General features: G+C 38.7%; 1 protein-coding gene across 1 annotated transcript; it reads left to right on the top strand.

The window, feature by feature from the left end:
* The first annotated feature begins 865 nt into the window (after positions 1-865).
* LOC120293885 (pentatricopeptide repeat-containing protein At5g46460, mitochondrial-like) lies at positions 866-10,571 on the top strand. Its single transcript, XM_039313672.1, has 7 exons — positions 866-1,059; positions 1,324-1,438; positions 2,011-2,079; positions 2,179-2,319; positions 2,385-2,483; positions 10,321-10,338; positions 10,461-10,571. Exons 1-7 carry the CDS (start codon positions 866-868, stop codon positions 10,569-10,571), a joined length of 747 nt encoding a protein of 248 aa, XP_039169606.1.
* Positions 10,572-16,224: the final 5,653 nt, after the last annotated feature.

Here is a 16,224-nt window from a genome sequence, read left to right as displayed (position 1 = left end):
TTGCAATATTAAAAATTGCTTTAAGGCAAAATAAAATAAAGATTCATTAAAAAAAAACGACATTGTCTCATTATCTAGAAAAAAAATACATATATAAATATATTTCTAATGGATTTGCTGAAATCTCAAAGGATTCACCATTCAGTTATATTTTTATAAAATTATCAAATTCTAAACGTGGAAGAAGCTTTTGAAGAAGCTCTCCAGGCCACTAATCGAACTAAGAGAGAGAGAATGAGTAGTATTGATACAAGCTTTACTCCACATAACAAATTGCACCATCACATTCATGCTCCTCAAAACAGCAAGCAAAAAAATCTCAATTTATTGAATTAAATGCCTTCATTATATCGGCCTTGATCGTACCATAGTTTCAAAAGATCAGATTTCACGCCATCTTTCCAATTCTCAGATGCTCCTGTGCACATTCATTCCCTTCTTCATGGCTTGGTTCATCCGAAACCTACACCCGACTCTCCAAGCACTTCTTTAAATGGGCGAGTCATGCAACTCGTAACAATCCCGCGGTCTCTACACACCTTGAGGACGGAAAGCCAGATGAAACTCGGGAGGTTCTGGACATATTTCAATGCCCAGATGTTCGTTCGTTCAAGAAGATGATCATGGGTTGCGTTCAAGCTGGCTGCCTTGGCGACGCCTCGAAACTGTTCAACGAAATGCCCGTCAGAGATGCAATTTGCTGGAATATTATGATCAAAGGCTGCCGAGATTGCGGGGACTTGATGACGGCGGAAGAGCTTTTTGATGAAATGCCCGAACCTAGTGTTGTTTCGTGGACGGCGGTGATAGATGGGTTCTTTTCGATTTGGACAAGTTGAGCGGGCAAAGAGATTTTTCCGAGGAGATGCCCATAAGAGATCTCGTTGCATGGAATGCGATGCTTCATGGGTATCGTGAAGATGGGAGGGTGGACAATGCTGTGAAGTTGTTTGAGAAAATGCCTTCTCAAAATGTGATTTCATGGACTTCAATGATTGCTGGGCTTGACCAAAATGTCAAGAGTGAAGAAGCTTTAATTGTTATTGAGAGAATGTTCAAGTCTGCTGTTTAACCAATCTGAGTTCTTTGACATATGCATTGAGTGCCTGTGCAAATGTGTTGTCTTTTCCATCTTGGTGTGCGGATTCATGGCCATATTTTCAAGTTGGGAGGCTACCTTAATGGATTTGTATGTGCTTCTCTCTTCATGTTCTATGCTAACTGCAAGCAAATAGAGAAAGCAACCCAAGTCTTTAATGAAGCGGCGTGTGGGAATGTGGTCATATGCACTACTCTTCTAACTGGTTATGGCTTTAAGAGTAGGCATGAAGATGGCCTAAAGGTGTTCAGTGATAGGATGAGAACAAGTGTTCTTCTTGATCAATCTTCTTTTGTAAGTGCTTTGAATTCTCGCTATAGTTTAGAGTCTCAGATTGAGGTAAGGAGGTCCATGCGTCAATTGAAAAGCTGAAATTGGGAAGTGATGTTTTTGTTGGCAATTCTCTTATAGTCATGTATAATAAGTGTGGAGTGGTTGATGATGCTGTTGCAATGTTCAAAAGACTCAGGGAGAAGAACATCATCACCTGGAGTGCCTTTGTTTGCGGGTGGGCACAAGATGGCCAAGGGATGTGGCATTATGGAGTTGTTTAGCCAAATGATAAGCAGACTGGTAGAACCAGATAAGATCACACTCACAGGACTCCTTTCTTCCATTTGTCATTTTGGGTTGTTACAAAAGGGGAGATGCTTGTTCAAATAATTTAGTTAGAACACTTCCATTCACAAGCATTATGCTTGCATGGTGGATGTGCTAATCGAAGGATCTTGTAAGAAACATGCTCCTTATAACTGGCTCCGTTGCATGGCTTGCTTTGCTTAGTTCTTGCAAGATGCATTCTAACCTAGATTTGGCAGAAAAAAAACTGCAAACTATATTCTTGACCTACAACCACATTGTAGTGCTGCTTATGTTTTAATATCAACTTCTATGCTTCTACTAATAACTAGGGTGATATCTTTAGATTAAGAGTGACTATGAGGGATAGAGGGATTGTGAAGCAACCAAGTAGCAGTCGGGTTAGTATAAAGGGGCAAAAGCATTTATTTCATTCCAATGATAAATCCCGTCCTTTGAGTGAGAGCATATATTGGAAGCTGGATTGGCTAAAAATGAAGTTGAAGGAGTTGGATCATGTTCCGGATAAGATATTCTCTTTCCATGACATTAAAGACAAACAGAAGGAAGAGTCATTATCTTACCATAGTGAAAGGCTTGCTGTTCCATTTGCATTGATTAGTACTGTCAAGGATGGTATGGTAACTGTAATGAGAATCTTCACGTTTATGGGGATTGTCGTTCTGCAATTTGACTTATTGCAAAGATTGTTGATTGTGAGATTGTTGTGACAAATTCCAGCCGCTTTGGTCACTTCAGGGGTGGCATTTGCTCTTGTGGGGATTATCAGTACCAAGGGCATGAGGTTATTTCTTCTGTAATGAACCTGTAAGCATCCTGAAATTGCTCATCATGTTAAGCATTGATGAACATGAAGCATACACATGAGCATTAATTTATATGGGCTTACTTATAATGTCCACGTGATAGACAATGAATTCATGTGGAATCCGTGGTTTTTTGTCAGCTTTAGTTTAGTCTAGGAGGTTAAAGGAGTTCAAGAATTTCGAAATCCATGCAGGGATCTTTGTTCAGAAGTGAGTATTTATCGCTTTGCTTATGGCCTTTACCCAAAAAGAAACTATTCATACGTAAGATATCCCCACAGAATTAAGTCAAGCGAGAAATTGGGGCCTTGGAAGTGGCTAATTTCCATCTTTCTCTAGCAGAGAGACAGAAATTGGGGAATAAAGCAAGAAGGAAGTACCACTTGGTGAAAGAAAAGAAACCCACCCAAACAAAAGAAAGGTACCTGCCCTGCATCCTCTTTTTTGATTTGGAATTGAAAGTTGTTCCTTTCCTATAAAGTCTCATTAACTCTTCTCCTCAACCCCTCTATTAACATTCTCAAAGCCTCTTTGTCTCTTAATTAGGTATACGAGATATAACAAAAGCTTCTTCATCTCTAGATGAAAGTCAACTTCACCTGATGTTCTCTCACAATTTTGCTGGATATCTTCAACAAATTGACAGTACCAAGTGAGGTTAGTTTACTTGTGGTGCCAAAATTAGTACTCTCGTGTTCCTTGTCTTGTTCATGTTGAGCAGATGTTAGTGCTAGAATCTTGTAGTTGTAAAAGCACAATAAAATCCAAATGGACTAGCACATTTGACTCAGTTATCGACGCTTGCTTATCTATTGCATGAAAAGTGGAAACTATTTCTTTTAATAGGGATTAGTCAACTCTTCATTTTGCAGTTTTCACTATCCTAAAATGTCTGTCTCCCTAAGAATTTTTTTTTTTTTTTTTTTTTGGGTTTCTTGTGGATGAATTTGTGTTGTGTGAGGTTTAATTCGATAATTTTTGTGCTATCTATTGTCTCTCATCTTGCTAAGATGTGGCTCGGGCTCCTAATTACCCGAGTCTTCCTGACCACAATAGAGAACCAGTCTTGTTCATGCTGAGATGAATTTCACAATACCTCTGCCAGTAAAATACTGGCACTACCTTGTGGGATTCCTTTTTCCTATGGATGGAAGTTGGATTTGAGGGTGCATTTTAATTCATCTTCCTAATGACCCATACTTGAACTAAGCTTGCTTGTTGGAGGTTTCAGGTTGTGCCACCAAGTTTAACACTATTCCCAATTGGAAGTTGCACTTGGCGTTAAATTTGAAGTTCTCATGAATTAAGAGAAAATATCATTGTGTTTGTCAGATTGTTCATGTTCTTTTGCCACCATCATCTCAAAATAGACTGGATAATTTTCTCCCAAATGTCTGCATTAACTGGTTAGAACTTTTCTCCTTCTGTTTTACTAGGTACCTAAAATGCTACTCGAAACACTCCTTGTCCTCAAGTTAATTTTTCATCTTGCTGTTATGAATACAAAGCATTACCTCATTCTTGTCTTTTTTCGTGAACTAGTTTGTTTCAAGGATAGAGGTATAAAGTTTGAAGAACTCTGTTTCGACATTTGGTTAAAAATGTTGTGATTTTTTACTATTAGAAACTATTGTTGTCATATGTAATTTAAAACGTAGTTCTCTCATTTGTGTGCATGTTAATATGATTGATATCCAAGAGGTCTAGACTTGTTATTCTGTAGTTAGTGTCACGTTGTGATCTGATATGCATTTAAGCTTTCTTAATAGATGATTATAAGCCAGAATATAGGTGTGACTTTGTGATTTCTTTCTTTGCTCCACACAACCCAAAAATTATAATGGTTACTCCTTCAATGAAGTCTTCACAAAATAGTCACATAGATTTATCTCCTATCTTTTGCCCTGTGGAGATGATAAAAGAGGTTTCCCTGGAGAGTGATTTGGCTATTTTAATTCGCGGCCTTTCCTCTGCAATAAATAGGAAGAGAAGCATGTTAGTTTGTAGCTTTTTGAAGTACATGTAGAAGATTTTCATTAGGAGATGCAACAACCTTGGTTGTGTCTGTGGCTGATGTTCTTTATGACATGTTTTATACTGTTAACTTTCTTTTATTATTGTTCCATGAATTCATGAAAGTGTATCTCTCTTGACATTACTTTTGCGTATATACCTTATGTAATTTTGCCTATAAGCCTGAATCACAGCGACAGTTGCCCTTGAGTAGCGGAAGCATGGACAAGTGCTGCTTGAGAGTTTCGCCAAATATCTCCCATGAGAGTTCTCTTACTCGACGCGAAACTTCCAGTTGGGAAAGCTGCATGTGAAAGAATGATTCACTATGGACACGAGAGAACACACGATCTTTGTGAGCACAAGCACAGTAGTCTTCAACTCTTCGTTGTTTTCAGTTTGCTTTTGGTTTCCTTGAATATATAGTACAATGGTCGACAAATTAATAGGAGCCAGTTGACATTGGAAAGTAAATGTAAGAAACAATTTGGAAGGAAATAAAAATTTCACTCTATCATAATTTTTTAGAGGTAATAACATTGCAAATACTTGAAATTTTTGTCTCTTTTATAATCGAGTGTCTCAACTTTTATTTTGTACAGTTGAGTATTGGAACTTTCAAAATATAGCTCAATGTGGTCCTTTTGTTAAATGATGTGCCATGTCATATTTTTTTATTATATATATATATATATATATTTTTTTTTTACTGACGCGACTTACTCAGCAAACATGGCCCATATCGCTAAATAGGAGATAATCGACAAATATATGTGTGACAAGGAAACAGGCTAGATGGGCATAAGTTGGCATTAAGCCCACAATGAAAATGTTAGGCGTTGACCAGGTGAGACCATTTTTAATTTAACTTGATGGTGCGTAATAAGTCAAAACTCTCTAAATTACTTCGAATAAATTGTGTTAACTTCCCCACAAATCCTGAGTTGACACTCCCTTCTATTTAAACTTTGAACTGCCGCTTTATTCTTCTTTTTTTTTTAATTGGCTGCCCCTTTGCTCGTCTTCAAATTGTTTGTGGGATCATGTCGTATTTCTACCGCGAATCGTTATTCATGGGCGAAGGCCTTTCGTCTTTAAAAGGAGAAAATTCTACACATCCCCGTCTCCCGCTCTCTTCGGGGTCAGTGGTCATCATCAACTGGACTTCACACATCCTAGTAGGGAAATCAAATCTGGACGTGTCAGTCTCTCAGCTCAACTCAAATCCAATTACCAAAGCCAGATTATAGCCCAAAACGCGACTGAAGGAAGTTGGGTATCAAAGCCAAAAAAATTGCAAAGAAATTAAGACACTCAAAACGTTCGAACTCGACTTGGAATTGTTTACAAGAAATTCATTGGTTGGAATTGTTTACAATATATTCATGGTTTGGAATTTCTAATCAGATTTCATAACCTTCCGTTTGAGGATGTCAATTTTTGCGGTATTCGCTGGACAAATTCCTCTTACACCTGTAAAATAAGATCATGGGATTCGAATTGGGACTCATTCTTAGTCCATGATCAAAAAACTGATTATCATCTATTACGATTGAGAGATTAGGGACACCGCTAAAAATCAGAAGAGTTGTTCAAAATGTCCTAAATCTATTGTACAGTGGTCAATCTAATCCAAAACCTTTCAATTGTCCAATTAAGTCATAAATCTATTATACGATGGCCAATTAAATTATAAACCTTTCAATTGAGTCAATTTAGTCATAATTTTTTTAATGATTTGTTAATTTAGTCATAATTCTTTTGACAATTTGTCAAATTAGTCATTCTAATCAAAATTAGATAAAAAGTGCTGACATGACTCTCTAGACAGCTATAGCCCGTCCGACATGGTACTTTGACATTGACATGGACAATTTTTACAATTTTTTTTTTAATCTTTTGAATACTTTACTTCTATTTTTATTTTTTCCCTCTATCGGTGATCGCCTAGCCTCATTGGCCTCAGAGATGACGGTTGCCCTTGCCAGACTCCAACGATTGCCTAGGTTGGCATGGGAGGGTAGCCCATGCCCACCCAAGCGAGGGCAACCCTCGCCTTGCCAGCCCTCATTTGAGGTTGATGAAGGCTAGGTGAGGGTGGCCCTCACTAAGGCTCGTGACCTTTGTAGTCGTCAACGATGCCTCGTGATGGCTGGTGGAGAGAAATATGAAAAGAAATAAAAAACGAGAAAAAAAATAAAAAAGTTAAAAGAATTTACAAAAATTATCCACATCAGCGTTAGCCGTGTCATGTAGATGGTCCAGTGTTGACGAGATGGTTACATCAACGATTTTTTTATCAAAATTGATCAAATTGACCAAATTGACAAATCGTGAAAAAGTTTAGGACTAAACGGAAAACTCAATAAAATGTTTAGGACTAAATTGGCATGATAGAAATATTTAGAACTAAATTGGAAAATTATCAAAGGTTTATGACTCAATTGGTACAATTGAAATATTTATAATTGAATTGGTTATTTTTTGGACAATTTTCCTACTCAAAGTCTAACCCATTTTCACCATTACGATCATCTCCCTTATTTCTTATATTTATTGGATGAATCTAGTTTATTGTGGATGATTGGATCATATACATTAGATAAGGTGGGTCTTGTGCGAGATCCATCCTCAAAACCATTGAGATTTGGCAACTTGAGTTTAGACAGTGGAATTTTAACCGTTGAATTCTCAAAATGACTAGACTCCCGTTATCCGCCCAAGTTAAAGTATCGTTAGTTAATGGTATAAGGGATTCGATATAATTGACTGTGATAATATAGTGAATGGTTCTTGTGTCATCCAGATTTTCGGGTTCTGATTTCGATTAGCTAAATTGGGCATTTTATCGGCTCGACTATAGTGTTTTTCTCTGAGTTGGCCATTCACGAGATAACTAGACTAGCTGGGTAAGCTATTAAGGACTTTAAGGCAAATACACTTGAAAATTCGACCAGGAATCGACTTCTCGATCGTGCTCATCTTTAGAGATTATTGTGGCACAGTATAAAATTGATTTGAAATCAGAGATAGGTCGATTCGACTGAGATGAATGACCGATCGTGGGTGACTCCACTAGATTGGAAAACTCTCGTCGACCGGCACTAATTTGATTTTACTGCCGTTTTGGTATCCTATGTCCGTATTAGAATCCTCGAGATTTTCACGACAACCAAGAGTCGCCAATGTGTTGAGTGGGTTCATCGTGGCTCGAAGAAAATCGACCACGGGTCATTTGTCCTAAAAGTTCTAAAAACTACTCGATAGTTTAGGTCTCGCTAAAAACGCGTCCGAATGAAATTAACCGCCAATCTAAGTTCGATTTCAGAAATTGAAGAGTCTGTCATGTTACAATAAATTTTAGGAACGTCGACTCAATCTCAAAAGATTTTTCTGACAACCGAGACCTTTTGGGAAAAAGTTGAGTTAGGGCCATTTTTTATCAGAATTTGCAGAGGACCATTTTTGATTGCATCCTTGGGATGCAAGTTGGATTATATGACGGGAAAAGTCATGAAATGGACAAGGATACCTTGATGGATTTATTTAGGCTTCAATTGAAATTGTTTGTTGAGAAGTGAACAAATTTGAGTAAGATTGAAGAGGGAAAAGTAGCAAATTCGTATGCCACCTTTACCCAACACTTTGGACCACCTTAAAGCTTCTAGAAGGGGCATTTTGGGGCTTGAAAATGTAGGTGGTGGACAGCTGGTGGTGGGCCATGAGAGAGAAAGAGAGAACTGGTTCCCCTCCTTCCCTTCTCTCTCCCGTTGCTGCCTTTCTTTCCCTCATCTTCCTCTTTAGTTTGGCCTCCATGGAAGCCGAAGACTAGCGAAGCAGAAGCAGCTCACCGTCGCAACCAATAGCCGAAGCTGGAGTCGCTGCTGCTGCACTCCGTCGTAGCCTCGCCGAAGTCGCGTCATCTTCGCTTGCGCTGGCCGCACGACCGCCTTCTTTCTCCCCCTCCATCTGCTGCTCAAGATCCCGGATCTGGTAGGACACTAGGCAGAAGCAGCAGCCGACGTCGCTGGGAGCCGTCGCACGCTGCACACCGTCCTCGCCCCGCGTCGCCTCGCTGCCGTGCTGCCGTCCGTCTCCCTCTCGCCCGCTCGAATGTCGTCCGCCCCGTCTAGTCGAGTTGCCGCCTTTGCCCAGTCTTGTTCAGCCAGAATAGACCGCCGCCCAACCACCTCCGGCCACCGTCGGTCTCACCGGAGCTCCGCCTGGCCCTAGCCGCCCTTGGCCGCCTCAACCGACGCCGGATTCGCCCTTAACTAGCAATGAGCAGAGAGTTGGAAAGTGGGAATGGTAGCACCTTCATGGCCCATTTTGGCCGTCTTCCCGAACCCGAATGCTCGACCCGCCTTGAGGAAAGTCGATCCTCGCATCGATCCCGTCGTTTTGGTGAGTTTTGCTCACTAATGCCTTCTTAGTTTGCTAATTACACTTAAAGGTTGATTGGTGTTAGTTAAGTGTCATTAGGTGGTTAAATTATAATGGATTAGCGATTATTAGTTAATTGCATTGCATATTAGTGAGATGGTTATTGTACTTAGATAGAGAATTGTTCATAGTATTTATTGGATGCTTTTTGGGATTTTTCCCGACCCTTATCGGGTGTTAATTAGGCAATTCGAGCCTAAATGGAATTTTTAGGAATTAAATATTAATTTTCAAAATTAATTATTTAATTATTTATTTTCTGGAAATTCAACTGGGATGGCTAGTGATCGAGATTTTATGCTGATGATCATGGTGTAGTCTGTTTATTTAATTGAGCTTTATATTGTGCTAAATTGAATTTATTGTATTTATTTATTTAATTGTCAAAATTAATTATTTAATTATTTATTTTCCATAAATTCAACCGGGATGGCTGGTGACCGAAATTTTGTGTTGATTGTCGTGGTGCAGTTCGTTTATTTATTTGAGCTCCACATTGTGCTTAATTAAATTGATTGTGCAATTTAAGGAATTATTCCTAAATTGATTGAAATTGAGTGGAATTGAATGGCTGATTAGTAGGTGGCCGAGTATGGCTATTTAGCATTTATAATGCCTTGATGAGCGGTAAAGTGGAGAGAGTCGTGAGAGTGAACTGAGAACTCTATTGGCTGAGACCAATCAGTTACGATGTAAGGGGACAAACATGATTCGGTAATTAAGGATATCACTGGTGAAAACGACGCCTTAAAGAACGCACGTTGTTTCCCATTACATATGTTACGTTGGTGAAAATGGCGCCAAAGAGAAAGAATGTACGTGACTTATAGACATACGTGGTTCGGTGATTAAGGATATTACTGGCGAAAACGGCGCCTTAAAAAACGCACGAGTGCTGTCTATCCCTTGCTTCATTATGGACATATGTGGTTCAATGATGGAGGGTATCACTGGCGAAAATAACGCCTTAAAGAACGCACGAGTGTTGTCCATTGCATACCTCACCTTGGCAAAAATGACAACCTAGGAATGATACGTGATTCGGTGATTAGGACATCATTGGCGAAAACAGCACCTTAAAAAATGCACGTGATCAGTGATGGTATGGCAGTTGGCGAAAAAGACACCCGAGAGAGTACATGCGATTGATGTCTGGGAATGACCTAGAGTTGGTATGTTTGATAGGTAATCGACTAGGTCGATTAATCATTGCTTTGATTTGATGTTGTGGATTGATTGATTGAATGGAAATGACCATGAGTGGTCTTGTTGGCGTGTAATCGACTAGGTCGATTTGATCGATGCTTCGATCAGTGATGTGATTGCTTGGATGCCTATTGGATCTATGCTAATATGCAGGTGGAATTTGAGGCTAAGGTAAGTTCTCTAACTCGTGTTGTGCATAGGCAACCCTAAGGTGTATTAGTTTACTAATCGGGTCTTAGGGGGTAGAACTTGTTGAGACGTAATCTCATCTCGGTTGTGGGACAACATTTCAGGACCCTGATGAAAAACCCGAGGAGAAGAACCCGAAGAGGAGTATCCGAAGGAGAACCCCGAGGATGATCCAGAGTAGGATCCTAATGACTTTTGCTGTAAAATCAAATTGAGTAGAAACCAACTGTTTTAGTATGGCTTGTATATGTACATGTATGACTGGGTCGTTATAGATGTACATAAGGGTGCTGGTTTTCAGATTCAACTTTCTAGTCCTACTTATTAATCCCATTGCTTTATTATCTGGGGAATTTTATAATTGCTTCCGCATGTGCTATCAAAAAATGAAAAGGTCGGCAATATGTAGTCCTGGGATATCGCATTTTAAAATCAACCAAAGTTGAAGGATGGTCACGTGACCGAGGGTCGAGGTGTAACAGTTCTCTCCCCCCCCCAAATAAAAAATAAAAGGTGGGGTAATAATAAAAGTAGTAAGTAATTTAATTACTAGTTAATAGTTAACAGAGACAAACCCATTTTTTTATCACAAAAATGTTGCAGAGACGGGATTTGAACCCGTGACCTCAAGGTTATGAGCCTTGCGAGCTACTGAGCTGATATACCCCGCGATGAAGATAAGAAGGAGGCCCTAATAAACAAGAAAAAGGCTTGAATGGGCTACTTTTCAAATCCTGCTGTAATTGCACGAGCCCTTCCCGTGTGCCATAAATGACCTACGAATAGAAAGAATCCTAGAACAGAATGAGAGGTAGCTAACCAACTTCTAGGAGAGACATAATTGACTGCATTAATCTCATTAGCGACACCACCCATGGAATTTAAAGAACCTAAAGGAGCATGAGTCATATATTCTGCAGAACAATGTTCTTCCCAAGGCTGTTTATCTTTTTTCAGCCTACTCAAGTCCAATCCATTTGGACCCCTTAGAGGTTCTAACCAAGGAGCACATAGATCCCAAAAATGCATAGTTTCCCCTTTAAAAATTACTTCTCCAGTTGGGGAACGCATTAGGTATTTACCTAAAATAGTAGGTCCTTAAGTGAATCCCCCGTTAGCCCCAAGCTGTTGGTCTCTAACTAGAAAAGTAAATGCTTGAGCTTGAGAAGCTTCTGGCCCAATAGGCCTGTAAAATTCACTAGGATAAGCGGTATTATTAAACCGGACAAAGCAACAAGCAATGAAACCAAAAACAAATAAAGCAACCAAACTATAAGACAAGTAAGCCTCCTTAGACTATACAAGTGCTCGACGAGCCCATACAAAAGGTTTGGTTAAGATATGCTAGATTCCACCAAGTATACAAATGGAACCTAGCCATATATGCCCTCCAATTATATCTTCCAAAACGTCCACACTAACAATCCATCCTTCTCCTCCAAAAAGAGATTTTAGTAAATAACTAAATATAACAATTGGGCTAAGGGTCAAGTTGGTAATTTTTCTTACATCTCCCCCTCCCGGAGGCCAAGTATCATATACGCCTCCAAAATAAAGAGCCTTGAATACTAGAAGAAAAGCACCTATACCTAACAAAATTAAGTGACTACCCAAAATTGTGGTCATTTTATTTCTATCTTTCCATACATAACCAAAGAATGGAAAAAATTCTTCAAGAGTCTCAAGGTCCAAAAGTGCATGACAAATACTACCAAAGGCCTAATACTGCAGATGAAATTAAGTGAAGTACTCCAGATACAAAATATGGAAAGGTGTGTATAACTTCCCCATCCGGACCTACCCCCCAACCTAGAGTAGCTAAGTGGGAAAGTAAAATTAATCCTTGTTCATACATGGGCTTTTCTAGTGCAAAATGAGCCACTTCAAATAGGTTCATTGCTTTGGCCCAGAATATGATTAATCCGACATGGGCTATATGAGCCCACAATACTTTCCTTATTTGGAATTCAATCTCTAAAAGATTTATGTGATGAAGAAAAATGGAAAATATTTATAAATCACATATAGAGACAAGGAGATGTTTTTAACCATTAAAGAGATTGCCTCGTTTCTTATATATTTAATATGCACAAAGCCTAAAACTTCACAAGACCTAAAACAATTTGTTTGCTCGATAATATACAAACTGAGAAAATATAATGCTTCTTTTTATAAGACTACAAATCACTCACAAACATTAATATATGAAAGAAAAATTCTACAGCAAATAGTATGCCAACTATATTGCCCAAGAAAAACGTTTAAATGATCTCTGAGAAATTTGACATGATGGTAGATTTTCTATACCTTGATAAGAAGAATTTGCTGTAATTTGAAGTTTTGAAATGTAATTTGTTGAAAGAAGATATGATAGAAGATTTGGGATTTGATTGAGGATTTGTATTGATTGTAATTGATAGGAGATGTGATTATTTTAGGACTGGAAAGATTAGAAGAATTTATTTACTTTTTTATGGAATTCTCTTGTACAATATATACATCATTGTATTACATCTAGAAATCAATGAAGCAAATACAATTTTCCTCATTACACGAAATTCCCATATTCCTTTTCTTCTCGTCTTCTTCTTGGATTTGTGACATGGTATCAGAGCATGTCTTGATTCTGACATAAGCTTCCGCACTAAAATTAGCCTCTGTTACTTCTCTATTTTCTGTTGCTGCAATCCTTGCAGAACAGAATAGCATCCGGTCTTCTCTGTTTCTCGTTGCTGCAACCCTCGCAGAACAGAACAGCATCTGGGAGGAAGTTCTTCATCCAGCCTTTAATTCTTTGTTCAAAAATTAATTTGCAAAATAGAGTTGTTGTAGATTTTTTAGAAAATTGTCACCATAACAAATCCACAAGCACTTACCTCAGGATTCGGTGATCAGTCCGCAGGAGAAACAACGCCACAAACCTCGTAGATCCAGAAATCATCAGTTGTTACTATGCCCGAAGGGCAGATCCAGTCATAGAGTCAAACTCAACATACACAGTGGGTACTTGTTCTGGCTCAGGCTAATTTGGGGCAACCCTATTCGGGCCAACCTTACCAATGGGTACCAAATCCTTGGTATTATGGGACGGGCCCAAAATGCATCATTGCCGGGATTTTGAAATGGTGTACAGACTGATGGAGGCCTACCAGTCAGCAGTGGGGTAGGCACAAACACCAGTTCACAGCAGACGAGCGGATTAGCCAAGCTGGGTATGGGACCAAATCCTTATCCGGATTCTTTTTTTCTAATGCGGGTCATTCAACCGGATCTGGGGGATTGGGTTTGGGAGCTAATCCCTACCCGAGTCCGCCACCAGGGTTCCTCCCATACTAGATCTACGCTGCCAGCAGCAGGCCGGAACTCGGCGACCCTCTTTTCACAACCAATGCCGACGGACTAGAACTAAAGCTTGTTGCTTAGTAGTTAACTGGACTGATAATTACTTGAGGTGGTCGCACGAGTTCCAACGTGCTCCGGTAACGAAAGTTAAGGAGGGCTTTATTGATGGAACGGTTCTGATTCCGTCCGACGAACGACTAGTGCAACTTTGGAAAAAATGTAATCAGCTAGTCAGAACATGGATCGGAAACAACATTACTTCCGAAGTCGCGGCCGGTCTTCCTCCAACGGAGGGCTCAAAACAAATGTGGGAAAACATCAAGGAGATGTATGGAAAATTGGATCAAGTAAAAATCTTTTCTTTGACACAATAGATCTCGGATTTAAAGCAAGGAAATATGACTGTAGCTGCAATTTTTAACAAACTTTCGAGTCTGTGGAATGAATTGGAAGTGGCGGAAGAAAAATTTGATTGGCCAGAGCCGATTTTACAGCAGTACAAAAGGATGCGAGACAGGGAGAAAGCCATCAGATTTCTCCTTATATTAAACGAATCTTACCTTTCGTTTCGATCGTAGATCTTAACCATTGAGCCGATGCCAAGCCTTGGAAGTATCTACCAGCTCACAATCCAGGAGGAAAGCCAACAAAGAGCGGCATATCTCGAAAGGAAGGCGAGAAAGTGGCTCTGCACGGCAAGGGTTTCCTCTCGCTCGCTACAGAAAACCACAGGAGGAAGAGAAGGTTGAAGACCTAATCTAGGGTTTCACGAAAACCCTAGATCTTATATACGGACGATGGATGGCCACGATTTTCCCGATTGATCGGACGGCCCACGATCAATCCTTGGAGCTATTGGATTTGACACTCACAGAGTGGCGTGGCCACTAAGGGCGCGCATGACAACCATTTTGTTTTAAATAGTTTATGGAACAGAAATAGATTTTTTTTATTTCTATTTCTAGAAGAGTTTTTAAGCAAAAATAACCGTTTGATAATGACACAAAATTTCTACTCTAAAAATAGAAATTCGTTTGATGACACAAAATTTCTTCCTTTCGAACGGTGGCGGCGATGACCGACGACCTTTAATATAAAAAATAAAAATAAAAATGATTTAGTAACAAAAAAAAATAATGAATAAAATAAATCATAAAAAATAAAATAAAAATATCCTTAAAAATAAATTTATTTTATTTATTCTATTTTATTTTATTTTTTACGAATAAATTTATTTTAAAATGAATAAAAATATAAAAAATAAAAATTATTTGGCAAAACACTCAAGGCAAATAAAAATAAATTTATATTTATTTATCATAAATAAATTATTTTTAATAAATTTAATAAATTTATTTTTAATAAACTAAAAATAAAATGATAAATAAAAATAATTTATTTATTTTAATAAATTTATTTATATTTTTAAATGAATAAAATGAATATATTTATTTTTTATTTTTATTTTTAATAAAATGAGGAGAGGCGGAGGAGGAGAAGGAGGAGGAGGCGAGAGACGTAGAGGAGATAAGGGAGGACTTACCGAAATTAGGGTTTAGTGAGAAATTATTTCGATTTCTCTTCCAAAATCGAAGTAGAAAATTTTAGCTTCGATTTCTCTTCCAAACCTATTTCTCGAATATAAATCTATTCCAAAAATAGAAAAACTGAATAGGTTTATCAAACGGATTTCTCTTCCGTAAAACAGTGTCATGTAATGAAAAACTATTTCTGGAACAGAAATTTTGGGTTGTCATGCACCCCCTAATTCAACGGTCCATGTGCGGGGGTTTCTATGGCATCGAAGGCCCACGTGGCCAAATCCTTTCTGGGCTCGACGGCCCACAGGCGCAATTTTTTGCATCATCCGAAGGCCCATATGGAGCAACAACGGCCCATTCTCATTAGCAGGCCTTTCTCATTTGCAAAAAACAACAAAGGAAAGGGTAAGCCGTATTGTGAATGCTGTAAACGCCCACACCACACAGTTGAAAGTTGCTGGAAATTACATGGTAAACCTGGTGAAAAAGAAAAGGGAAAGTTTTCAACTGTCTTTCAGGTGATGGGTAATCAGCAGACAAGCCAATCACTCATGGGGAATATCGAGAGCTGATGGAAGCTCTAAATAAATTGGATCCTTCTTACAAGGCAAGGTTTCACGTATTTCTTATTGCCCGATGAACTTAATTTCAAAGGATGCATGGATAATAGATACCGGAGCTAGTGATCACATTGTCTGCAATCCAAAATTCTTTTCCAATGTCAAAAGGTTATCTTTTCCAATATCGGTACAACTTCCCAATGGAAATACCACACATGTTGGAATGACTGGCACCGTGAATCTTAGTCCATTCATCATTCTCAAAAATGTCCTTTATGTCCCTAGTTTCCATTTTAATCTCATATCGGTCTCTCGAGCTTGTGAAGAAAATTCTTGTCATGTCACTTTTGACTCGATAAATGTCTATTTCAGGCCCTTTCGACTGGCAAACTGATGGGCTTGGGTAGAATCTATCAAGGACTTTA

This window comes from Eucalyptus grandis, chromosome 5 (genome assembly GCF_016545825.1).
Source record: "Eucalyptus grandis isolate ANBG69807.140 chromosome 5, ASM1654582v1, whole genome shotgun sequence".
Classification (NCBI taxonomy): domain Eukaryota; kingdom Viridiplantae; phylum Streptophyta; class Magnoliopsida; order Myrtales; family Myrtaceae; genus Eucalyptus; species Eucalyptus grandis.
This window is presented reverse-complemented; position numbering and strand designations above follow the sequence as displayed.